The 25589-nt window shown below is 43.2% G+C and overlaps 1 protein-coding gene across 1 annotated transcript in view; it reads left to right on the forward strand.

Annotated features, from left to right (window-relative positions):
• Positions 1 to 11461: 11461 nt before the first annotated feature.
• CDHR3 (cadherin related family member 3) overlaps positions 11462 to 25589 on the forward strand; it is a gene marked incomplete at both ends in the record, with an annotated part of 58757 nt that continues 44629 nt past the window's right edge. Inside the window, 3 exons of the mRNA XM_084230616.1 lie at positions 11462 to 11507; positions 18288 to 18490; positions 24443 to 24608. Of these exons, the coding sequence (XP_084086742.1) occupies positions 11462 to 11507; positions 18288 to 18490; positions 24443 to 24608 (415 nt within the window). The remainder of the gene's footprint in view (positions 11508 to 18287; positions 18491 to 24442; positions 24609 to 25589) is intronic.

The raw sequence follows: 25589 nt of genomic DNA on the forward strand, positions 1-25589 counted from the left end.
CTCCTTAGCAACCACCCCACTCCCTAGGCCTTGTCCTTTTAATTAGTAACCTGTCACTGTATTTCAGTGCTCCTGTTGAGGCACACCAACTGACCCATGAAGACTCAAAACATGTCACTTGACATGGAAGCAAACACTTCACTTGCTAAACTTCTCATAGATTTGGGCTGGCTAGAGAAACCATTCCTTGGGGACCAAAAGTGAAACCTAACTTAGTTAATGTGAAAGACCTTGGATCAGCTTGTTCAAGGAGATGAGGATGATAAGGGAGAGGGTGGCAAGGCAGAGCTACAGGACCAAAAGTTGATGGAGGGCCACTTGTTTTAAACTACCTCTTTTGTGCTTTTAAGTACTAGTGCCCCATACCTGCCACCTTACAGGTGTAGATTTTTACATAAGTTCACCTATGTGTCCAGTCAACACATAATGACTAACTTGTAGCAGATGCTCAGTGTAATTCCATGTTCTAGGGATACAACAATGAGTACATTATCTGCCCTAATGATGCTCAATATTGGCAGAGGAGAAAAAAAAAACATGCTGCTAAATATAATTCAGTTTTGATAAGTGCCAATAAGAAGAATGAAGCAGGATTTGGACATAATCCACAGCTAATGGAATATGTGTGAGGTGTGTATGTGTGTGTGTGTGTGTGTGTATGCATGTGTGTGCGAGCGCCTGCTGGTCTCCACTGGCTAATTTAGTTAGATTCATCAAAGAAGGCTGTTTGGAAAAGATGACATTTGAGCAGACAAACCTGATTTAAATGGAAGGGTGAGATGTGAGCATTCCTGATCTAATATGAAACTACATATCACCATTATTATGAACTGACAAGTCAATTTGGTCATCATGCACAGCTCTTAGGTTCTTTGTAGGTGATGACAGTTATTGAAATATTGAGGTAAATACGGATGAACTACTTCCCTACAACTGTGTTCCCCGTTTGTAAAGAAAGCAAATCTTCTATCAAATTTGGTCATGAACACAGAACTTTATTAAGCACTTTTTTATTAACAGGTCAAATAGCTCCAACCTGTCCTTTTCAAAGTGCTTACACAAGAGGGTCATTTGAGGTAGAAGCAACAGCACTGCAGAGGGAAGATTCCATTACAGCGTCTCGCAGAAACGGGCAACCAGAGCTCCTTCTTACATTGTATGGGCACCAGACAGTATAGAACCACGTCTCAGAACCTTCCCTCAGAGTAACTGTGATGGTTCATTTTATGTGTCAACTCGGTTTGATGATGATGCCCAGATGCTTGGTCACGTACCAGTCTAGAGTCACTGTGATGGGATTTTTTAGAAATGACTAACACTTAAATTACAGGCTTTGAGCAAAACAGATTACTCTCCATAATATGGGTGAGCCTCTTCAATCAGTTGAAGATCTTATGAGCAAAGACTGAGATTCCCCAAAGAGGAAGGGATTCTGTCCCCAGTTGGCAAGATAGAGATTCTGCCTGAGTTTCCAGTCCTCACATTTACCAGTTGATTCACGAGTTGGAACAATAAATCTTGAATTAGAAGTCTGCCAGCCTGCCCTTCCAATTTTGCCCGTTAGGCTCCACAGTCCTGTGAACCAATTCCTTAAAATAACTCTCCTTTCACTCATTTGTTCCCTCCTGCTCTCTCTTGTTCTCGCTCTCTTTCTTTTTTTTAAAGATTTTATTATTTATTTATTTATTTATTTATACAAGCACTGGGTACAGTCAGAAGCGCGGGAGAGTGAGAGAATTCACCAGAGGCAGAGCAGGGAGCAGAGCAGGCAGGACCGAAGTACACTGCTGAGGGGAGCAGCGGGCGGCAGGAGAGGTCTGCGCGCCATGTGGGACCCTCCTCCGGTGGCCTGGGAGCCGCTGGGGATCGAACTGGCGCTGCAGAGGCTGCGGGCAGCTTTGCAACCCAGCGCTCAACCGCTGCGCCACCTGGAAGGCCCTCTCTCTCTCTCTTTCTTAACAAATACCTAAACATGTGGAAGTGACTTTGGAATTGGGTAAGGGCAGGGGCTGGACAATAAGCATAGACTGCTTTGAAGAAATTGTTGATAGAAATATGGATGTTAAAGATTACAGTGAAAACTAAGAAAAGAGCTATAGAGAAGGTTTCAATTGTCTTGGGAACACATCTAGCATCTTGAACAGAATGTTGCCAAAAGTATGAATGTTGAAGGTGTTTCTGCTGAGATCTCAGACAGAATTTTGGACACGGACACAGACAAGCATCGATGGAAGATGATGTGAAGAGACACAGGGAGAAGAAAATCATCTACAAGCCAAAGAGAAACCTGGAATGGATCCTTTCCTCACAGTCCTTGGAAGGAATCAGCATGCCAACTTCTTGGTTTTGGATTTCTACCTCCAGAATTGTGTGACAATAAATGCCTGTTGTTGAAGCTGCCCAGTCTGTGGTGCTTCCCTGCAGCAACCCCAGCGCACTAATGCAGAGCTGTATGTCTCAGCCATTCCTTCAACCCTTTTTGTTACAGGTCAGGTTCTCTGGGAACAGGCGCTGAGACAGGGCTTGGGATGCATCTACATTGGTGACATTAACTAGGGATCAAATCCTATAAAAAAACATTGCAAGTGTCATGAAACTGTAAATACAAATGGCCAGCTAGTTCTAGTTTTTTAACTTAAAATAATTGAATATCACAAAAGTATGGATGATCTTTGAACTTCGTTTATACTTATTGCACCTAGTTTCCCCTCACTAATACAATGTAGCTGCCCCACAGCTGGGCAGGGAGCACTATTGGGAGGGGGCTCTTGTGTGTACCACCTTGCTCAGCTAACAGTGAAGAATGGCAAACAGAAAAAATATTTTAGCCAATCCACACGTCTTGAATACTTTTAATTTCATCAATGGGAGTACATTTCTAATATTCATCATACAGTAATGAACCAATTTCACAATAAAAATCCAATTCTGACATTCACTCTGCTAATTAACAAAGCCTCAGGTATTCAGTGAGACATTGATCACAGAAGTTCTTGAGGTGACTGCCTCTGGAGTGTGGCTTTTCTGATAAAATATTAGCTGACTACCCTGGAGTGGAATTTTTCATTAGAGCAACTGACAACCCTTAGAGTGAAAGCTTAGAGCCTTAATGAAGCAGCATCATATGACTGAAGCTACATTGGTGAAATACATAAAGTAAATCACAGACATTGCATCAATTCCCACTGAGACTGAGATATGCTTTTCTTCAGGGTTTTTGACACCTACTCTCTGATCTTGTCCAATCATGCTGTCTTGGTGATTATTTAGTTGCAGGGAATACAAACTATTCAAACTGTTTTTAAGTTTAATAGGGATTATTAGAAAGATACAAGGATCTGACAGGCAAACTCCAGACACTGAAATTAACAATAAAGACTCTGGACTAGGAGGAGAGCTACATATTAGAATCTCACACTTTTCCTGCCTCTCTGAGGGGCCTGAGGCTCTCCTTCTCCTCCCTGTGTGTATGGTCCTGTCTGTCACATCTCTTTATCTTACGCCAACTCATCAGCACACTTCCTCTGTCTTGATTCTACATAACCACTAAGTTTAAGTATTCATCATCATTTGACCATGTCTCTTAAGTCAATGTCTTCAGAGAGAAAAAATGAAAGTGAAAATAGGACTGGCATAGCCCTGCTTATAACCTTGGATTCGTTGGGTTTGTTGAACACCATGGTCCAGTCATCTGTACCAGAGGGATAATAAATGAGCAGGGTAAATAAGATTTCTCCTTGGGGCTGTGCAAGGATATATCCCCCCAAAAGAAGATAAAGATGGAGAGGAAGCCTCTGGCCTACATCTCTGGGATGCCCACCCTAATCCTACTTACTGGCAGTGCCGTGTTGTACCCCCAAATGTCATCATATACACACTTGTGTGTGTGCTTGCACCTTGGTATGTACATCAACAGTATGTTGCTGTATGTATCCAAAACTTGCTACCAAAGCCCATGTATTCAAATGATGGTATTGAAATGCACACATGTCTTCCTTGATTTGGTTCATAGAGAAATGTCTTCTTGATATTTTTCTCTGAAACCTCAACTGCGTCAAACACCTCGAGCCTCAAATACCATCTTTTCGGTTGTAATGAAAGCAGGTCTGCAATGACCAGGTTCTGCCAGCTCTGGCTGCTGCAGTGTCTCCCTCACAGACTTCACACTGTCCACAATGGACATCAAGTATTAGCTCAAAACCAACCCTAATCTAAAGTGAACTCTCTGACAACATGCTAGACTTCAACATAGGTGATCAACCTGGGGATTCAACACTTGAAAGCAGAGCTGTTCTCTAGCCTGGGTACATAGAAACCTCAGATTATTCTCAGTGTTTTCTCATGCTTGTTTATGTCATTTGGAATATCCCAGAAACAACAGTGTGTCCCGTAACCATCTATCAGGTATCCATGGGCAGGCATAGTGATGAAGCAGAGAGCTCTGTGCCCAACTTACTGGAGCCTCCTACTTCTGCCTACATAGAGGGAGGGTAGCCCCTGCCCAGGTCCAGCAGCTCTCTCATTCCCACTGTTCTTTCGCCTTTACTCACATCCCTTTAACAAGGGGAGGGCCTTTATCTCCAGTCACTGGAAATGCAGAAAACATGGTGACATTACAGGCAGAAAGGACCCTGTCAAATTGAAGACCTCAGAAATACTTAAAGAGAAAAAGCTACTTGTTCTCTGCCAGACCCCACTTTGTTGGGGGTAAGAACAGGAGTAAAAAAAAAAAAAAAAAAAAAATCAATGGCGCTTTCTCCTCCCCCCCTTGATCCTAAAGTGGAGTGTTTCTGTGAAACTTTTTATAAGCTGAAATAGTGTAAAATGAAGAAACAATTATCATTAATTTAGATGGAAAAATTTTTGAGCATTTCCAGGCCCTCAAAATAACCTATTAAATCATACCCAATCACACATAAAACCTAAAATAGCAGTAAAATATAAAAGCAGGAATGATATGACAGATCTATAGCCCATACAAAGCATAGATCTTCCTCAACTTACAATGAGGCTATGTCCTGATAAACCCGTTTTAAATTGAAAATTTCTTCATCTGAAAATGCTGACTGGGAGCTGTGGCTTATTACTGCTGCCCAGCATTAAAAGATAGTATCTCACCGTAGTTTATGCTGAATGAATATTGCTTTCACATCATTGTAAAGTTGAAAAATCATGAAATCAAACCATCATCAGGGACTGCCTGGAGTTCCCCTGAAGGAGCTTGTCAGCCATGCCACTCTCGTTGTTCAGGTGCCCGCTGCTATTAGAACAGCTGCTACAAAACAGATGCTGATGGGTTATTTTTGTCTTTCGATTTTTGTTATCGCAGTGGAAATCCTCTTTGGAATTCTTCTGATTAACGAAACAGGTACCAATATAAGTGTTTCATAAAAGCAAAGTGGCCTCACTTAAACTTTTGAAAAGTGAGGATGCTTGTATTTACCTGTTCCCTTCCCTGCCCTTCTAGATTTCACAGGCCTAGAGAACTCACTGACTTACAAAAATAAATAGGTAGGTGTTTGCCAGAGGATTTTCTCCAGATACTTCTTTTTGGACTAGTGTCCAAAATGGAGGGCCCTGAATAAAACCTTTCATTTTTTTTTTTCCTTCAGTTTTCCCTCCATCTTGCTGCCCTGACAAGTATTCTCAAGTACCCAAGGGTCCAGATCTGCCCAGGTAGGCCTATAGTACTTGCCACACTGCCCAGAGATGTTCATCTACCATGGAGCAGGGCCATGGTGCTCTCAAGCTGTTGCCCTGAGCCACTGTTTCTGCTGCCTCTTGCTGCTTTCACGTGTCTGTCTAGGTTTGTGGGTGATTTCACATGCCAACTTTGTCATAGAGTCCCTTACTTGAAAATGGGCCCCATGACTCTTAGATCAGTCAATTTCCCTATGGTTCTCTCACTGCGGAAACACTGGTCTGGCTGACACAGTCATCTGCTTTCACATTCCCCTTCCTAGACATTTACCTAGGAAACCACCAGGGCTTAAGGCTCTTCTTATCTCCCCGAACAAAGCCCACAAAGCATTCATTTACCCTGCCCCTTTTACCCACATCAAGTTGGATGGCCCATTGGCAAGTGCTGAGAGCCTACAAGGGAGATCCTGAGCTTGAAATACCAGTTGGAGTAACCAGCCCAGGCACAAAGCCAAGCACACCCAGAAACTCCTTTCATTCCTGATGACCAAACCCACCCCACCCCACCCACCTGCTCAGTGACGGAGAGTGGGACTTCTTGTTACAGCAGCAAACAACAAACAAAAGAAACAAAAGAAACCCAGATTTGACTCCTAGTTCTCTAAGTTCTTCCACTGAGTCCCTCTTCCTACAAAAACCATTTTCAGTTACTTTTCTTTCCATGATTAGGGGGTGTTAGAGGAGACCACCATTCAATTGAAAAGGACACACATGCTATTTTTGTATGTGGTTGTTCTGTGTAGTCTGATAAGGGGACAGAGGGGCTGCCAGTGCAGTGATTTGGAACCCAGACCCGGGACCCAAAGGGCTGGATTTGAGTCCTGACTCTATTGCTTCCTGGGTTGTGACCTTAAACAAGTTACTGTACTTTTCTGTGCCTTTGTTTCCCCATCTAGTAAAATAGGGGATATTAGTGTAACCATCTCAGTGCCCTTGTGAGGATTAAATGAGTTAATACAGGGGCCTCCCCGGTGGCGCAGCGGTTGAGCGCTGGGTTGCGAAGCTGCCCGCAGCCTCTGCGGCGCCGGTTCGATCCCCGGCTGCTCCCCGGCCACCGGAGGAGGGTCCCACATGGTGCGCAGACCTCTCCTGCCGCCCGCTGCTCCCCTCAGCAGTGTACTTCAGTCCTTCTGCCTGCTCTGCTCCCCGCTCTGGCTCTGGTGAATTCTCTCACCCTCCCGCGCTTCTGACTGTACCCAGTGCATGTATAAACAAAACAAACAAACAAACAAATAAATAAATAAAATAAAACATGCCTCTATTAAAAAAAAATTAAAAAAAAATATAAAAAAAAATAAAAATAAATGAGTTAATACATAGTGAATTCACAGAATATTGTCAGGCACATAGAAAGTGCTATATTCATGCTTGCTTTTATCATCATAGGTCATTATGTAATTTATCACTTCTAATGAATACTGAGGTCCTTCCAAAAAAGATTCAAAGAACTGAAAAATGACAGTAACTGAAAAATTTATTAATGAGGGTGTTTTTAAGGAATAATAATTTTTAATCAAAGGGGAAAAAAGCTTCTTTTTGTTTGTTTTTCATGATAGTGATGTGATGGAAGCATCCTAACCCAGAAACTGGGAGACATTGATAACAGTAATAGGAATGATGTAGCCTGCAGTAACTGTGAAATTCAAGAATATTGTTTTGAGCAGCTATGATGCGCCAGGACAATACCTCACACAGATGATCCCTTTGATTCTCACAGTCAGCTCTGCAATGGCAAAGCACTGTTATTCACACATTGCAAATGAGGAGGCTGGGTCAAGAGTTTGACTAACCTGCCAGGCACAAAACAGGTGAATGGAGGAGACAGGGTTTAAGGCTGAGGCCAATGCCAAAACCCATAGGCTTCCTGGTCTGCCCCTACCTACCTTGATTGGTCAAGATGCTTAGCCCCTCCAGGTTCTGTAGAGGAAAGGTGAGAACTGGTGTCTTGTAGCTTGTCACATTTGGATGAGGAAGGCTAGACCTAGGATCAAACCATTTAAGACTGTGGAATTCATTTCAATTTTTGATGTACAATGGAGGCTAGAAACAATGAGCCTGACCTTAATTCAAACACTAAGTCATTATGTTTGACAAAGAAATGTAAACAGGGTTTTAATTGATTCATATACTTAACCATCGGTGGTTCATTTATTATTGTCTTCTCTGTAATAGTCTTCTCTGGGTCTTGGGATGGGTGTTTGGGATGGGGGAGAGAATGGCACAAGGCAAGGGAGTATAGAGTAAATTCAGTAATCCTACAATATTTGGAACACTAGCTATGCATTAGTAATGTTACATATGTCAACCTAAATAAAGGGGTAAACTGAGGCAAGCTCAAATTACCGGAAACTGAATTTATTGAGGAAAGACATGCTGCAACAAGGCCCTTGAGGGTTTGGGTCTGGCCTGTATTTATGGGCAATGAGTGCAAAGAAAGGAAGTCCAGCCAGAGTCCAGGCAGTATGTTTATTGGCTTGAGGATGGGGAGAGATTCTTGGCAGATGTTCATTGGTCAGGAGCTAAAGTTCTGTTGTTTGTCAACCAGGAATTTAGGGGAAATCAGTCTCTGTTTTAACTTCCAGTCTCTGATGGCGTAGCATGAGAGATTCTCCATTTCATTTCCTCTGGTTCCATTTTAGTTTGAAGTCCTTTCACACATGTGAAGTGTTTCAGATGCAAAAAAGCAGAAGAGCTTCTCTGGCCCTGAAGAACTAACTGAGACTAGCTGGAGACAGGTGTGTGAGAACTGGGGGAGCTAGAGCTAAAGCGGTGAGCGTGCTAGTACAGAGACCCCCCCCAAAAAAAAGAAGAGCTGGAGGGGGCTTGTTTCCATTTCTGCAAGCAGCTTTGTGGCTGCTGCAGTGGGCCCTGGAGCCCTCTACTCCGGTTTGGATCTTGGAAGCCCATAGTTCCAGCACTGGACCAAGGATCACCACAGACAGAACTTCTCCACATCTATGGAGGTGACAGGGTTCCCTGGCCAGTCCCCCAGTGCCTGAGGAAATGCAAAAGAAACTGAACTTTTCAACATTTATAGCAGAGCTTCCATTTCTCATTTTAAGTCTATAATATTTCAAGTATATTACACATTATGTCAGGATATGTAGGCTGCTAAGAATCCATCTGTAGGAAAGTGTGTTCTGAGTTCTAAGTCAACAAATATGTGAAATACAACTCTTCTGCTTGCAAATTAGGCTCTTGTTGTCGTGGAATCTAGGAAAGGCCCTTTAAATATTTCAAGGACCTGAACCACTGAAATGTGGGAGAAGACTCCCTAGGTTTTTTGGGTGTAACAGGAGGGGTGCTGGCCTTGAACATTCTGGTCTTGCCTTGGAGACACCTTATTCATCTCACCTGGCTGAGACCCTGGTGGACCCAGGAGGTCTTAACATGTCATCAGTCAGGAACAGGTGAGCCAGTTACCTTGTGGGTCACATCAGCCACTGTCCTTGGTGCCAGAACCATGTGGTTTCAGGAGATGGGAGCTGACAAATGGAAGACAGAACATCATAATGATAGAAAAAAACTTCAGGGCTAGAATCAGAAGGAAATTACAGGAGATAAAAACACCCACAACAAATTCCCAAAATGACCCTATGATCCCAGGTTGATAAAGGAAGAGGAGACTCACCCAATCCTGGTGAAAATAGGGCAACACAACTTGGTGCAGCCGGGCTGAAAATTAAACAGATGTGAGTTTCTTTAATTCAAAGGCTTAATTATTCTGACGTTTTCCATAACTTAATCTGAGCCATCAACTTCAGCTTTAATTATGCATAATGAAATGGATTATTTACAGTAACTAATATGACAGGAAAAACTGAGAGGTGAGAATTGGTAACTTGGCAACTGTTTATTCATACTTTCTTTCAATCCATGTTTATTGAGTACGTACTGTGTTTCAGCCTTTGTCATAGCCCTAAAAGGACAAAAATAGTGTCATGAGAGTAACCTACTACCCGCCATTTTCTTTCACTTAATTCACATACTGCTTGCACTAATACCCCATGGTAGGTATTATTTTCCCTTATTTATACAAGTGGAAGTAGGATTCTGAAAGGTTGGTTGATTTGCCTAAGGTCACACAGTAAAGCCTGTTTCTCGCCATCTACTTCAGACAAAAACCTATAGACTGACATTCTGAATCTTATGTTCTGCGTTATGTAGGAAAGTCAACTTTTCCTAAGAGAAATTTGTTATTTTAAGTAGGAAAGCGCGTGATCAAAAGTGTACTTTGAGGAAGTAAACCTGTAAGATGCAGTGCAAGATGCAGTGATACCATTGAGACAGGCTAGTCCAGGGGCCAGGACCTTAAGCCAGAGTGGTGGTAACAAAACTGGAAAAAGAGATTGGTGGAGGCTAGAAGGGGCTGCACAAAGGTGTGCATGTGCCAGCCCAGGAAGGGAGACAGCCTTGCTGCCCACGGCCGGGGAAGTAGGAGAGGAGGGTCCCAGGTTGGCCAATGACTAGCTTGGATTTGGGGCACGTCCCTCAGCTTCCCCGAGCCGTAGTTTCTTTCTGTACAGAACGGGTTCTGACTAGCTTATTGAGTAGTCTCAATTCAGGGTCATAAAAACTGAAATGGGTTTTGTTTTCCCTCCAGTCATTGTTTGCAACTGATCTCTGTTAAATCTCCCTTTCTTGTCCCTTAATATCTTACTTTCTGGTCACTTTCAGTTATCATTGTCCATGATGGCTTTTACAGCTTCCATTTCACACTGTGCTTAACTCTCGTGTCTTGACACACTCCTGCCCCCAGACCTTACATAGGTTAAAGTTGCATTTGTAACCTATGCAACTAGAGCTGCCCCCCTAAGAGTTTGAAGCCTGAATGTGGGGTGTGGTCTGGCTCTGACCAGCTTCCTCTTTGCTGTCTTTGCTCTGGGTGGACAGATGGGGAGCAGGGAGAGCAGAGAGCGCCAGGTGGCTCCCTAGCTGACCCTCCTTGCTGTCTCTCTGGACTAGTGGTGCACTCACAATCTTGCCAGCGGTGACCTCCATGTAGCCAAATGTTGGTTCACTTATGGGGCACACCTGTATTCACAGGGAGGAACTGGTTTCATACCCTGCTCCCCAGTCTTGGGCTGCTGGGCTCCCCAACCAGAGCAGGCTGTTCTCGCACATGAAGAGCAGCAGAGAGGGTCCAAGCGCGGCTTCCTTCTGCTGTGCGTGCCCACTGCTGTTCTTATTATACCACGTCCAAGGGTCAGGCTGCTCCACCACCACCTTCCTTCTGCCCAATAGTTGCTCCTGAGTGGAGGCGGGCCTCCAGGCTCCAGCCCTGTCTCACTGGGCAGGCCTGTGCTCTCACACAGGACTGCATGGGGTCTGAAAACCCCATGTAGGGCAGCACCTGGGCCTGAGGGATAGACCTCATCTCTCCCTGGTGGGTAGAAACCTCACAACTCCAGTAATCTTCCTCCACAGGCTTCTTTGAGGGAGGGTGAGGCAGAGGTGATGGATGCTGTCCTAGGGCAGTGTCTTTCACAGGGGTCTGCCTGGAGGAGGGGTCTGGTCTCAGCTCTTGGCTTCAGTTAGGATACAACTCCGAGTCTGACTCATCAAGTCAGAGCGTATTCTTGCTGTCTGAGAAGCAGATAATCAAAAAACAAACAGCCCTGTGGTGTTTAGAGTCTCCCTTAGTTACCACAAAGCATCTGTTTGATTTCTTGCATGGCAACAAGACCAGGAGGGGAAGATGAGTGGCATCTGGAACAAACTTTGGGTGTAAGGAGGGATTCTCACCCAGACAGAGACAAATATGCAGTTAGCAGTTATTTTCCTGGTTCTCCTGGGGACTGCATCAGGTAAGAATTCCACTTTGCTACCTTGCTTGGCTTACTCAGTTAATATAATATCATTGTATGATAAATTCCTGAAAGAGGAAATTACCTCTGGCAGACCTTGTTCAACTATGGGCTTATCTGCGCTGATGAATGAGCTGATGTGGCAACAGGGAGCCCTGGGAAGCAGCAGAGGGGTTCCTTGGAGAAAAGGGCTCCCTAAAGAAACTGCAGTCTGTTTTATGTTGGCACAGGCTTCTTTTTCTGTCTTGTGTTAACTGATCTGAGCTGGGAGTCCTTCTGAGATCTAAGGTTAGGGAAGTAATTCTCATAGAGTTTTTTGTCTAGAATGAGTCCATCTTTGTGGGGATTCTGGCCTTTTTCTGGAACCTTTTGGGGGCAACTTGAGGTTGACAAATCATACTGTGGGAAAACTGAAGTTCTGAGGGGCTTTTGTCTTAGCAAAAAAATGTCTTCTGATAGAAGAGCCAACAAAGTGATTTTTACACCCCTTCTCCTTGTTCAAGAGCTTTGAGAATCTTGGATGATCTCTTTAATGTTTTCAAATTGGATTATTGAAATTGAGCTTTGTAAATGAAATCTCATGTTGGAAAAGGTAGTATTATGCATAGCATATTGAATTCAATCATGTTATATTTGCAGATTAATTTAGAGATAATTTACATCTTTCATGAGTTACATGATAAAACACTTAGGACTATCTGATACATAGATAATGCTTACTAAATGTTAGTGATTATGATGATATGGAGTCTTCCTATGCAGAATAGTTTTCTTCCACTTGTCCAGATCTTCATTTGTTTTCCTCAGGAGTGTTTTAAGGTTTCCTTACCAGAGATCTTGAACATTCTGATTATGTTTATTTCTAGCTGTTTCTTTTACTTTTTATTTATTTGCATTAATAAGTGGGATCTTTTGTTTCCTTATATCTTTTCATTGTTGTATATTTATGGAGTCTATGAATAAATTATCTTATTGTTTGTAATGCTTTTTTCAGTTGAATCAATGCATTTTCCAGATTTGACAATAATAAACATTTATACATATCTCCTATTACTCATCAAATTACTGGAATTCCACCTTCAGACCAATGTTAAATAATGACAAGTAGACAGTCTTGTTTTTTCCCCATTAAACATGATGCTAATTTTTCGTGTGAAATAAGAATGTTTTATATGCTAAGGAGATAACTTTTGCTCTTTAGCGTATTTTTCAATCAAAATGGATTTTTAAATTGAATAATTTTTTAAGATCTATGCAAACGACCATTTTATTTTCTCCTTGTCTGTTAATAACATAAATAAATAATTGGTTTTCCTAATATTGATCTCTTTGATCTTGGGCTTTTAGACTCACCAGAGGGCAAGAAAAACTGAATATGAAGCTGGGCCTTGGGCAACTCAGATTCACTTGAATTAACATTTGAGATTTCCCCAGAAACATGGGCTTTAGAGCACATAATTATCCGAGTTAAAAGGTGACTTTTTTTATTGTCAGTGGGGGAAGAGTAAAGTTCAGAAGAACCCAAGGTCTCATACTGAGCACTATCATTTGGGACTTTATTATCAGATGTATGAAAAGAATAGATCACAAATGTTTGTGAGACATACTTGAGATTTCTCTTTTTTTTTTTTAGATTGATTTATTTGTGCATACAAATTAAAACCTCATTCCAATCCCTCCCTCACCAGAAGACCATGCTCAGTACCATGCTTTTGCTTCACCAGGTCAAGTCCCATTTTGTGATACAGACTTTATCTCTCTTGCCTTCTTTTGTCAGTATAAGACCCTGATCTTTACCCTCGTTTTGAACAGCAGATTTGCAGAGGATTGGGGTAAGGAGGCAGCCACATGCTCCACTATCCTCTTTCCTCTCATTTAGTCTAACTCCTGTTAAAAAAGGAGGTAACAGGCCTAAAATGGAGTCAGCTAAGCTAAGTTCCACATCACCAATCTGGGACTTACTACCTAACCTAGCTGCAGTTTCAGTCTCCCCCAATAATATAATCTTAATCCAGTCAATCTGGAATTTCCTGGTCAGCACTAGTGAGCTAATTTGTGTCAGAGACTTCTTCTATATTCCCAAATGAAGGTGACCTTGCCTGAAATGGTTTGTTCATTCCTGATATCCAATCTAACACTCTCCCAACTGAGCTATTTCAGCCCCAATGGCATTCCTGATCTCATCCCATTTCTGCCTGTAAAAACCTTTCATTTTGTCATGTTCTTTGGTGCACCTTTCTATCTGCTAGTTGGAATGTTGACCTACTCATGAATCACTTTAAAATTTACCCAGTTGGATTTTGTTTTTCTTCACCACCACTCTATATCTCACCTCTCCCATGCAACCTTCCCAGATTGCCCTAGCTCTTGGGGGGTGCTTTTCCTGCCACACCCTAGAGCTCTTCCTGCACATGGAATGCATGCCATGGGTTTAATGCAATACCTAAAATAGAATAAATATTCAACAAAAGGGAACATGAATCATCATACTTTAGTTCACCTGTGTATCTGTCCTTTGTCCTCATCTAGAATGTCTGCCCTGTAATGATGAGTTTCATATCTCTTATTGCTCTGTTCTTCCTAAGTGCTACATCCACACAGAGTATCCCAAAAATATCTGTTGATTTTTCTTGACCATTATCCCTTTTGGAGTCTGGTGGTGTTTCTTTTTCACATTACTGATTCCCTCTCGAATGCAGAAATTTAGATCTTCTGCCTATTTTATATTGCTACTTAAATTTGCTTCTGTCCCTTCCACTTCCTATTAAGATGAGGGAAAGGTAACAGTTTTTCTTTGGGATGCTATAGTGTCCCATTCCAGTGATGGCTTACAAAGGAAGGCCCCCAAGAACAAAAGCTAGACAAAACTCCTAACTGTAACAAAGGAGAAAAGTCTTCTGGCTCCCTCAGTACTGAAGGACTATGTGTCATTTCTAGAAGATGGAAGACTTAGCAAAGGCCCTTTGGTATATCAGCTCCACTGCACACTAAGGCTGTCTACATTTCATGCCCTGAGGGAAAGGAAGATATCCCCTCACACTTGCTGAACCCCATCATCGCTTTGGTATCAGAGGTCCAGGGCAGCCAGCTTCCTCCCCAGTAACTGTGGCTCTGGAGGCCTTAATTATGCTAACACAGACTCCCAGGAGAAGGTCTGTGGGTCCATTTCTGGCAAGGCAGTAATTTTGCTCATTTTGAAACAAGCAAGCGCATCATCCATCCAGATCGCAACCACAAGCAAGATGTTTCATTGGGCTCATTGACTGATAATAAATCTTTTGCGTGCTTTTTTCAAAGTGTACGCTTCAAGCAATTCTAATTTGATTCTTAATTAAGATGCATGTGTAAGTCAAATTCCATTAAAACCTCCCTCTTGCTCTCCAGCGCTCAGACCACCAGTAAAGGTTTGGAGAGACCAGCCTTGGAAGGCAAGCTCATGGTGCCTTAGAAGGAGCTAGCCCCTGGCTCCTCACCTTTCCTCTGTCACTGCTAACTGTGTGCCCTTAAACTTATCTGTATAAGGAACGGGTTGAACATTTTGTGAATTGTGTATCTTATTAAGTGCTCTATTTTTAGGGTATGGACTCTAGCCATAATTATTACTATTGTTGCTGTTGCTCTTACTATTATTACTGCTGCTGGAACTTTTTTTTTAAGAGTCAGGGAGCTGAAGGAAAAAGGTATTAAACTAAGAGCTGGGAGATGCCAGCTGGATTATATCTTTTGTTCCCAGAGTGTCTACCACTGTTTTTAGGATTCAGGTGCAAGACCCTGCCACACGTTACTTTATCCGGGGAGGAGAGACCGTTAGATAAAGAACAGACCATCCTCAGCAGCAATGTCAGCACAGTCTGGTTTCATCCATCCATGGGATAGGCAGTTCCCATCACAAATTGCTGAGGCACACTGGATATATCTACCTCTTCCAGAATACCTCCTGCATTGCCATTCAAAATATGGCTGTTCAAGGAGGACTGTGAAAAGCTATATAAACAGCAAGAGGAGGCATGGAGCTATGCAAAGATCCCTGTCCTCAGAGTCAGATGCCTTGGATTGGAAGACTGGTACCTTTATGAAATTAATCTTCAAACCCAGTGCTTATCAAAGTTACAATGAACATGCAACAAAACCACTGGACACACTCCAGCAACAAAACTAGGAGCTGTGAGCTGGGGCTATTTGGGGAACATGGCTTCTCTAGCTTTTCCAGTTCCCCCGCAAAACCACACCATGGTTGTTGGTGCTGGTGATCTATATATTCAGAGTGAGGCTGTGGAGAGCCCTGGGTGAGACTTAGTAAGCTTCTCATACCCTAGCTCCCAGCAAGCTCATACTCCAGCACAGCTTCTTATATTGTTCTCAAAACATCTGGGCTAAGTATTCAGTCTCTTATTGCTTCACTTTCACCAAATTGTAGAATAACCACAACACAGCACATGTACACAGTCCCTGCAGAAGGTCTGTGCACTCTGGTAGCTGCTAGACCCAGGTGTGAATGGCAGGGCCCAGCACAGCCACTACCAAGCCTTTCTGTCTGGTGTGTGAAATGGCAACAGCCATGCCCACACCATAAGATTGTGTTTAGAGGGAATGAAGTCAGGCAGTAAAGCAGCTAGCAGATGCCCAAGGTGCTTAGTAAATGCAAGTAGCTACTTGTATCAATTTATTCATTTGGGCAGGCACTACCTGAACCTGGTTTACTCCTGAGAAAAACTGAGTGAGGTAGAGACTTGTTTAATTATGGACTTGGCTGGAGGAACACAAGTCACTGGGGTGGGGCAGAGGCAGCAAGAGAATGGTGATGGTATTGGGGGTCATTCCAGATAAATCCCTCTCCTTTTCTTTTGCTTTGACTTTCCTTGTTCAGCTGAAGAGTGAAGAAACACTCTGGTAAACAGCTTAGGGGACGCTGTGACTTTCAGTTGTGGGAAAAGAGGACATAGGGAATTATGCCTAAAAGATCCAACCCACCAAAGCAATTGATTAATTTGCTCATTTTGAAAATCTATTTGGGAGAACTTGTTGCCTCTAAATACTCCAAGCATACGATTTTGCTCCTCGTTTTTGTCACAAGAATGTTGAAATATTAAAGTCACTTTTAATAGATACAAAAAATCCATTCGTATTCATATCATCCTAAACCTCAGCTTTTTTGAGATTTCTGAGACCTTGCATAGTCCTTGTACATAAAACTAGATAATTCTGAGAGCAAAAGTAATATATGCATAATGTATTTTAGTTTGTATATGAAGTAAGATGACTTTAGATTTGCGAATGCTTATATCAATGTACATGCTTACATTTCATATTTTCCAACATTTCCATTTACTCTTCTGCAGTCCCTCCCCGTTTTTTTAAATTTTTCTTTTTTCCCTCACCACTATCCTTTATACCCCTTTGACTTGTCCTCCATCCCCCCTCCCTCCTTAATCTCAGAAGCCTCACTGCTTATTAGTATGAGCTAGTTTTTATAAGTATTTTGCTTTGTTGAAGTGTTCACTATGTAAATGTCCAACATTTGTTTTTGTCATTCTGATTTGCTTTACTACACAGAATTCACCGAAACACCTTCTGTTTTGCTATAAATGGCAACATTTCATCTTTCCATGTGGTTGAATAATATTCCATTGTGTGGATAAACCTTAACTTCTTAGTCCACTCCTCTATCAGTGGGCAGTAAGGTTGTTTCCATGCCCTACTTACTGTCAATAATGCTTGTAGTTACATCACTTGTAGTTACATTCCTTGGCTTGTAGTTATATCACTACAATTCCTCCCTCTAACATAACATGGCGTCTTCATCTGTGTGTGTCTCTGTGATCTGTCCTTTTTAAGGAGAGTAGCCATTGGACTTAGGGCCCCTGGATCTAGTATGAAGTTCTCTTAGGTAATTACAATACACCTGCAAAGGCTCTATTTAAAATAAACTATATACTAAGGTTCCAAGTGGGCATGAATATTGGGAAACACACTGTTCATTGTCCTCCAGGAATCATCATTCTAAAACCATGAAAGGATGTGACTGGTTGCTCATGTTTGTACTGACAAAGTTTTGTAGATTGTCCGAAGGCTTTAATGGAAGAAACATATTTTTCTTAAATTATAAATGCCCTGTCTATCTGTAATGCAGCCCAAGGCAGTGCATGTGACTTCACTGAGTCATTTTCTTCTCTGTTAAGTGGGAGTTAACCTAACAACCAAGGTGTACTGATTGACCCTCCTCTGTATGCCCGTAGCAGCCATGAAAACAAATAATTGTCTTTGAGATTACTTAAGCATGTGGGGGGAATCTACCCTGCTTTTGGAGCTCCAGCCACGTGCATGCCATTCTCAGATAACCTCAGGAGCCTCACACTGACACAGAGAGGAAGGAAAATAACCTTTTAAACTACTGGGCCCTTGTAAGAGAGAAGATGCTCTGGACAGACCAGTGCCTTTAAGTGGATGTCTGTCACCTAAGGTGTCATGTTTCTTTCCCTGACTTTTCACAAAGAATGAGTGGAAAGAGAAGGGAAGAAGGACAAGAGAAAAGAAGCAGCTTTGTTTACAGAATGGCAGAAAGGGATCTCGTGGCTGTTTGGTAGTGGTGGTTTTCCTGGCACTCAGGAGATCTCCCATTCCCATTTCCAGTTCTTGGGAAGAGTATTCATTCTTGGAGAGTGACCAGGTCTCGTCATTGCCTTGAGCCATGAGTGGAAGCCACAGACCAAGCTGTTCAGTCCCTGTTCGTAGCACAAGGCTCTGTGTTCATGTCATTTTGCATCCTCTCTACATCCACAGGGGGAGAGGCGCTACACCTAATCGACTTACCTGCTACAAGCAATGTGGCAGAGAATTCGCCACCAGAGACTTCAGTGCACAAGTTTTCTGTGAACTTGTCCATATCCCTGTCACCTGTGATCCCAGGGTTTCCCATGATAATCAATTCAAGTCCCCTGACTGAAGGCTTCAGGGTGAACTGGCTATCAGGCACCGACTTTGAGGTAAGCACCATCTTACTCCCCATAGGAGTTGTCTATACGGAGGCCCCTGTAGATGGGGGTACATGGTATTTGAGATCAGTGATGATTTCCTCTTTCTGTGCTTTACTCTCCCCTTTTGTAAGCTTCAGAAGTCCTGTTTTGGGCTTCCTAGAACCCTTTGTGCCAGACACTCCTAGAGCCTTTACACCCTTATTTCTTGCTACTTCAGACCCAGTCACTCACACTCAAGAGCCATGTTTTCCTGGCTGTCCTATGAATACTTTCCAAAGTTGTCACTTCCTCTTGGATAGAACAAACCTGTCCGTGGTATATTTTCCTCTCGTGAACTCAGAGGCCCTTCTAAGGACATCTTCAGGGTCCAGGCACCTGGACTACTTACACCGCTGCCCCTTCCTCAGCTGGCATAGGAACCTCTTGCTGCTGATCCTACCTGCTTTTGCCCTAGAGTTCTGGTAGAGCCCAGAGGGTTCAGCCTGCAGGGGCTAGCTCGGTTGCTCCCCTGACGTATATACTAGGTGTTCTTAAACACAGCTGATTGTAAGAGTTACTAGTGAAGTTTTTAAAAATTGTGCATATCTGGGCCCCAGAGCACACACATCAACCACTCTTCACTTTAGCATCCAATGTGTAGCTGCTGGCTCTGTGACTTCAAAGCCCTGTCTACCGGCTTTCTTGACATCTGGTTCATCTTTAACAGCTGCTGTCCTTCCTATAAACCTTGGTGATTGCTTGCACTTACAGTGCGCATCGTGAACCCTGGAAACTGTTTTACATCTATTTACTCTCAATCCTCAAAATGGTCCAATGATTTAATTTGTATTATTTTTTTAAAAGATTTATTTATTTATGCATACAAGAGCTGGGGCACAGGCCAGAGGTGCAGGGGGTGAGAGGATCCACCAGAGACAGAGTGGGGAACAGAACAGGCAGACTGACTGAAATACACTACTGAGGGGAGCAGCAGGTGAGGCAGGAGAGGTCTGCTGTGCCATGTGGTTTGCTCCCTGGCCGGCCGGGGATCGAACCCATGCTGCAGAGGCTGCGGATTGCTTCATAGTGTGGTGCCCAACCCCGTGTGCCACCAGGGAGGCCCTTAATTTGTATTATTATCTCCTCTTACAGGTGGGGAAAATGAAGCAAAAGTTAGCAGAGAGGGTAAATAACTTGTACAACCTGGGACAATAACTTGTCCCAGGTTGTACAAGTTATTAAGTAGCTGAACTGAAATTGGACAGCTTGAGCGCTCATTACTTTTTCAGCAGTTTTATTGAGCTATAATTCACATAACATACAATTGACTCATTTAAGGTGTGTGATTCAGTGGGATTTACTACATTCACAGACCATCACTACAATCTAATTTTAATAGTTTCATTACTCCAAAATGAAACCCCGTAACCACTGGTGGTCTTTCCCCTTTCCTCTATCTCCCCTCTCCACTGCTCCCCAACACCCCTAGTTCTTGGCAACCATTAATCTACATTCAGTCTTCATGGATTTGCCTATTCTGGACACTTCATGTGAATGGAATCATTATATGTGATCTTTTGGACATCTTTTACTTACACATAAAATTACCGGGGTCATGTATGTTGTAGCATGGATTGGTACTTCATTCACTTTTATGGCTGAATAGCATTCCACTCTATGGCTAGACCACATTTTATCTGTCCATTGATTGACAGACACTTGGGTTGTTTTCACTTGAGAGCTCTCGTTTTTGGTCTTGATGGTCTACTGCTCTAAAGCCTCACCACACTGCTTCCAAAGCATAGGCACATCCTGGTCTCTTGATTGTTATCAACTCTGATATTGTCACTATTTCCAATTTTGTTTTCCAATTTTAGAAATAAGATAACAGTAATAACAAGGTTAATTGATTTGGCTAAGATCACAAAGCTATAAAAGGATGAAATAAGAACTTAACTCAGGTCCTTTGACTGCCAAGCTCAGGCACAGAACGGATCCCTTGAATCCTTCTCTTTGGAGTCTGTTCTTTCCTCATTCTGTGAGATTCAAACCTGATTGTCATTCAAAGAATAATTCCATGCTGTTCCTCTCCTCCAGAAATGGGGGATTTCTTAGCCCCACAGCTGACCTGGGCTCAAATGCTCGGCTCTTTGTCCAAGACCTGGTGCCCTCCCGGCAATACCCTGTGTCAGTACTAGGAGAGGCCACAAGTTCACATGCCCTGAAATTGCTTTTAAAAATTGGTTGCTTCTCCCCATAAGCTACCCCTGGACCATCCCCTATTACAGAACATCACATGCCATCTCTGTGACAGAACCTGGCTTCTCCTCAGGCAGCCTGGACACTTTGGGTGGCCAGGGTGGCAGTGATATTTTGGTTCTCTGGCTAAAGTCTGCTCACTGAGAAGTTTGTAGGCTTCCTGAGCCTGAGTTCCCAATCATGGCAGAGGCCAGGCCTCCCTGCTTTCAGACATAGTTGTTGAGATTTCAGGGGTGGGGTGGAGGGCAGACAACAAAGAGGATTAATAATAACAATATTGGTCCTCCCTGCAGGTGCACGGGCTAAGTCTCAGCACTGTCAAACTATCCGCAGCAGTGCAGCACAAGTTTGATCCCTGGCCAGGGAGCTAACCCACATGGTGCAGCAGACTTCTCTGTCTTGCCCACTGCTCCTCTCAGCAGTGTATTTTCAGTCAGTCTACCTGTTCTGCTCCCCACTCTGTCTCTGGTGAATCCTCTCACCCTCCCACACATCTGGCCTACACCCCAGCTCTTGTGCATAAATAAATAAATCTTTAAAAAAATAATAATATTGATGATGGTAACAATTCACATTTATGGAGCGTTTGCCATGCACCAGGAATTCCCCTGTTTTATGAATTCATTCATTTAATCCACATAACAACTCTTTAAAGTGGTGTGCTAGTATTTTTTGCATGTTAAAGTTGGGGAAGCTGGGCCTCTCTGGTGGCGCAAGGGGTTAAGATGCAACCGATGAAGCTGTCCACAGCCACTGCAGCACTAGTTTCATCCCCAGCTGGGAAGCTACCCACATGGCGCAGCAGACCACTCCTGACTGGCCCGCTTCTCCCCTCAGGGGTGTACTTCAGTCAATCCACCTGTTCTGTTCCCCACTCTGCTGTCTCTGGTGAAACCTCTCACCCCCCACACCTCTGGCCTATACCCCAGTTCTTGTATGCATAAATAAATATTAAAAAAAAAGTTAGGGAAGCTGAGGCATGGAGTGATTGAGCAGCTTGCCCAAGTTTGTATAGCTAATTGATGGCAGACTTGAGATTGAGATCAGGAGGCTAACCCGTAGCCCCTAGGACCCCTGTGCACAGCCCACACACTCCTGCCCCTCCCCACCATGCTAGCTTGCTGTTCTAGCAGGTCAGAACCGATCTGTCCACATGTGGCTAATCATCAGTCAGGAGTTTCTTCTGGAGCAGCACCAAGAAGGATAGCTCTGAGAAACCAGAGAGGCCTATTGGCCAAGCTCGGCAGCTGCAAAGACAGGAGGTGGCTAAGATCCTGGAGGCCAGCACCTGCTGCCCTTTCTTTCTCTGCCTGACTCCCTACTTCCTCATCTGTTCCCATGGATGCTGCAAATTTGCTCAACCTTGTCCAGAACAACCTCAAATTTAACATGTCTAAAACCATACTTAATGTCTTTCACCAAAACTCTGGAACCAAATCGAGGCTCTACCACTCCCAGCTGTGATTGGACTCCCTTCCCCTCTCTGTCTTCATCGCATTATATGTGAAGTGGGGGCAAGTTTTACCCACCTATGGTGGTTGTGATAATTAAATTATTGCACAAATGGTTTGGCAAGAGCCTGGCATATAAATATTTCATAAATGCTGGTAAGAATAACTAAAACAATTCTTCCATTTGTGTTGATAGCAACCTAATTCCTTTGGGATATGTCATTTTGGACCCTTTTTCAGCTGATCTATTCATTCCTCCAAGGTGGTAGTTTCCAAGGAGAAGAATGGTCACAAGTAATATTCTGGTAAAGGATCTATTCAAGCTTGGAGTCAGGAGATGGTTCTAGACTTAGCAGGAAACAAGGATATAAATCAGGAGCCAGAGCAGTGATCTTGATTGAAGGACCTGGCTGGTGGATATGCATTCACTAAATAGTTATGACTGCTTAATGACAATGAAAGTCAGCATGTGCTAAGTGCTCGTTCAGTGCCAGACAGTGGTCTAACTATTCCATGGATTAGCTCATTTTATCCTCACAACAACCCTGTAAAGGAGATGTGGTCATTATTCCCATTTTATAGATATGGAAGTTGAGGCATGGAAAAGTTAATAGAAAGGCTGGGCCTTGAAGATGGTCATTTTGACTTCAGAATCTATGCTCTTTTTTTTTTTTAAGATTTTTTAATTTATTCATACAAGAACTGGGGTACAGGACAGAGGTGTAGGGGGGGTGAGAAGATTCACCAGAGACAGAGTGGGGAAGAGAACAGGCAGATTGACTGAAACAACTGGTGAGGGGAGCAGCAGGCAAGGCAGTAGAGGTCTGCCACGCCATGTGGGTAGCTCCCTGGCTGGCCAGGGATCAAATTTGTGTTGCAAAGGCTGTGGATAGCTTCATGGGTTGTGTCTTAACCACTTGTGCTATAAGGGAGGCCCAGAATCTATGCTGTTAACCCCTATATCTTACTGCCTCTTACCTATCCTGTAGCAAGCATAGGGACAGGTATGTGGATACCAGGTTGACCTGTTCATGAGTGGAGACCAGGACCTTTTCACTCTCAGCCCTCCTCTACATGTTATTCAATCTCTGTGAGCATCCGTTCACAACTGTGGCTGTCTTCTCTACTCTTAACCAATCTAGATCTTGCAAAGTCAAACATAATTCCCACCACCTCCTCCATGAAGCTTTCCTTGACTAAACACAGCTCCCAATAAACTTTTTTTGACCCTGATTTTCCACAGTTTCCTTATCTAGCTTTTGTACTAATACTTTGTTTTATAATCCAGTTGTTTAACTAGGGCAAGGATAAGTTACCTGATTATTATCAGTGCAATAAAATAAGGAAAGATAAAGTGATAGTCCTAAAGTCACACAGAAATTCAGCAGTGGAGATGAGATCAGAGCTAAGTGCTCTCTTCACTTCAGGATACCAAATGGCCTGACCCCAGCCCATTAATAACCAAAATATTTTATTAGCATAATTGGGCATTTATGAAATTTAATCCTTGATGTCTCCAAGGGCTCTTGGCCTTTTGGGAGCTCCATGGGCTAAGTTGGCAGCAAGGATGTGCACACAGTTGTCAAAGGCTACAGGTCAGTCTCTAGTTAGCCTCAGCAGGGCCCTCCCACCAGGGTTCCTGCGGGCAACCATCTAGATTGTGGTGATGTCTGTCTGGCCCTGGTTTGTGGTGTCTCTCATCTCCAAAACTCATAGCACAGAGAACAAATCTTGAACTGTGAAAGAATGTGTGGCAAGGCACTACCAAAAACTGAACAAGCTGTTGTTCATTATTTAGGCAGATGCATCCCTCTTCTCTTGTTTATTCTTGGAGGTGGCCTTGGAAAAATTGGCTTGAGGTGATTAGTCAAGATATGACTTAACGCAATACCAGAAAAGTACAGCATCTTATTCCTAAAGACAAGAAAACTTAACTATATGTAAGGAAAATAAGGGACTTGTCTGGGTGCCGACCCCAAGTAGAGATAGGCTTTTTAATTTTCAGGCTTTCTTTTTCCAGTCAAAGGATGTGTCCTGAATATTTTCCTTTCATATAGAAAGCAGCATCACATGCTGGAGTCCCTTTAGTGAAGCATCCTGGGGCTTTTTTGAAAGAATTAAGGAAAAACAACCAGTTCCTCTAACAGTGAGCGGGAGATGGTTTCCAGGATGCTGCTTACTTCCTTCCTAGTAAAATCCCTTTGCAAAATGTATGCATACAAAGCGGAACTTCTTTCACATTGTTGGAAAAAAATTTTGCATTTGGCTCTAGGTTGTCACGACTGGGAAGGAACAACTAGATTTTGAAACAGGACCAAACATATTTGAGCTGCAGATTTATGTTAAGGACGACGTCGGGGTCACTGACTTGCAGGTCCTCACTGTCCAGGTGACAGATGTGAATGAGCCACCTCAATTTCAAGGCAACTTGGCAAAAGGTAAGATGTGGGGGAGGGGGGTGCAATGCAGCCTGGTCGTGTCATCTGGGAAGACCCCAGGGGAATGAGCAAAACAGAGGAGTAAATAAACAAGCAGCTGTTTCCCTGGAAAAGACAGCTGCTTAATGAGCAGGGAATAAATGAAAGGCCCTCCAGTCCAGGATTCCCAATCATAATGCCCAGCTATCCATGGTTTCTTTGGAGCCTCTCCCAGTACTGAGGAGGAAACTGAAGCTTGGGCTCACAGTGGACTACTCTGGAGGAACCTGAGTGAATCCCATCAGAGGCTAATCATTGAATTCTGGTCATGACTGACTTTTTCCTTCTCCCTGTGGATGCTGACCCTTGGAGGGCAGAATGTATTGGAGTCTGCTATAGAGTAGGGACAATATAAAGGCTCATGTATGTGATCTCAAGTCCATGGCTTTGAGTACCATTCATACACTGTCATGCATCACATAACAATGGGGTACATTCTAAGCAGTGTGTCATTTGGTGATTCTTTGTTCTGCTGATGTTGTTGATATACCTTTACATTTCTAGAGAGTATAGCCTATTGGGACCACTGTCACATATGCAATCCGTTGTTGTCTGAAATGTCATTAAGAGACATGTGACTGTAGCAACAACCCCCAGGTCTATCAGTTCTGTCCATGTTGTCCCCTGAACTCCTGACTAAATATCCAACTGTCTTAACCAACATCTCCACTTGGATGTCTAATGGACGTCAGTGATATTGTGATTTATACTAAGAAATATGTATCTTGGTCTTTATCCCTTAGTGAAGAGAGAGATCAATGTGGCTTTTGTTATGTTAATGAGGCAACTTGTGGAATGCCCCCAATGAGCTAAGAAGGGAGACTGGTCTCCAGCAGAACCACAAAGTGATAAGAGGGTTGGACCCTTTACACCAACCTTTCCTCATTCACAGCCCTCCCCCACCTCCAAGGAGGGAAGAGGGGCTGGAGATTGAATGGCCAA

The sequence above is a fragment of the Talpa europaea genome, assembly GCF_964194135.1.
Source record: "Talpa europaea genome assembly, chromosome: 3".
Classification (NCBI taxonomy): Eukaryota; Metazoa; Chordata; class Mammalia; order Eulipotyphla; family Talpidae; genus Talpa; species Talpa europaea.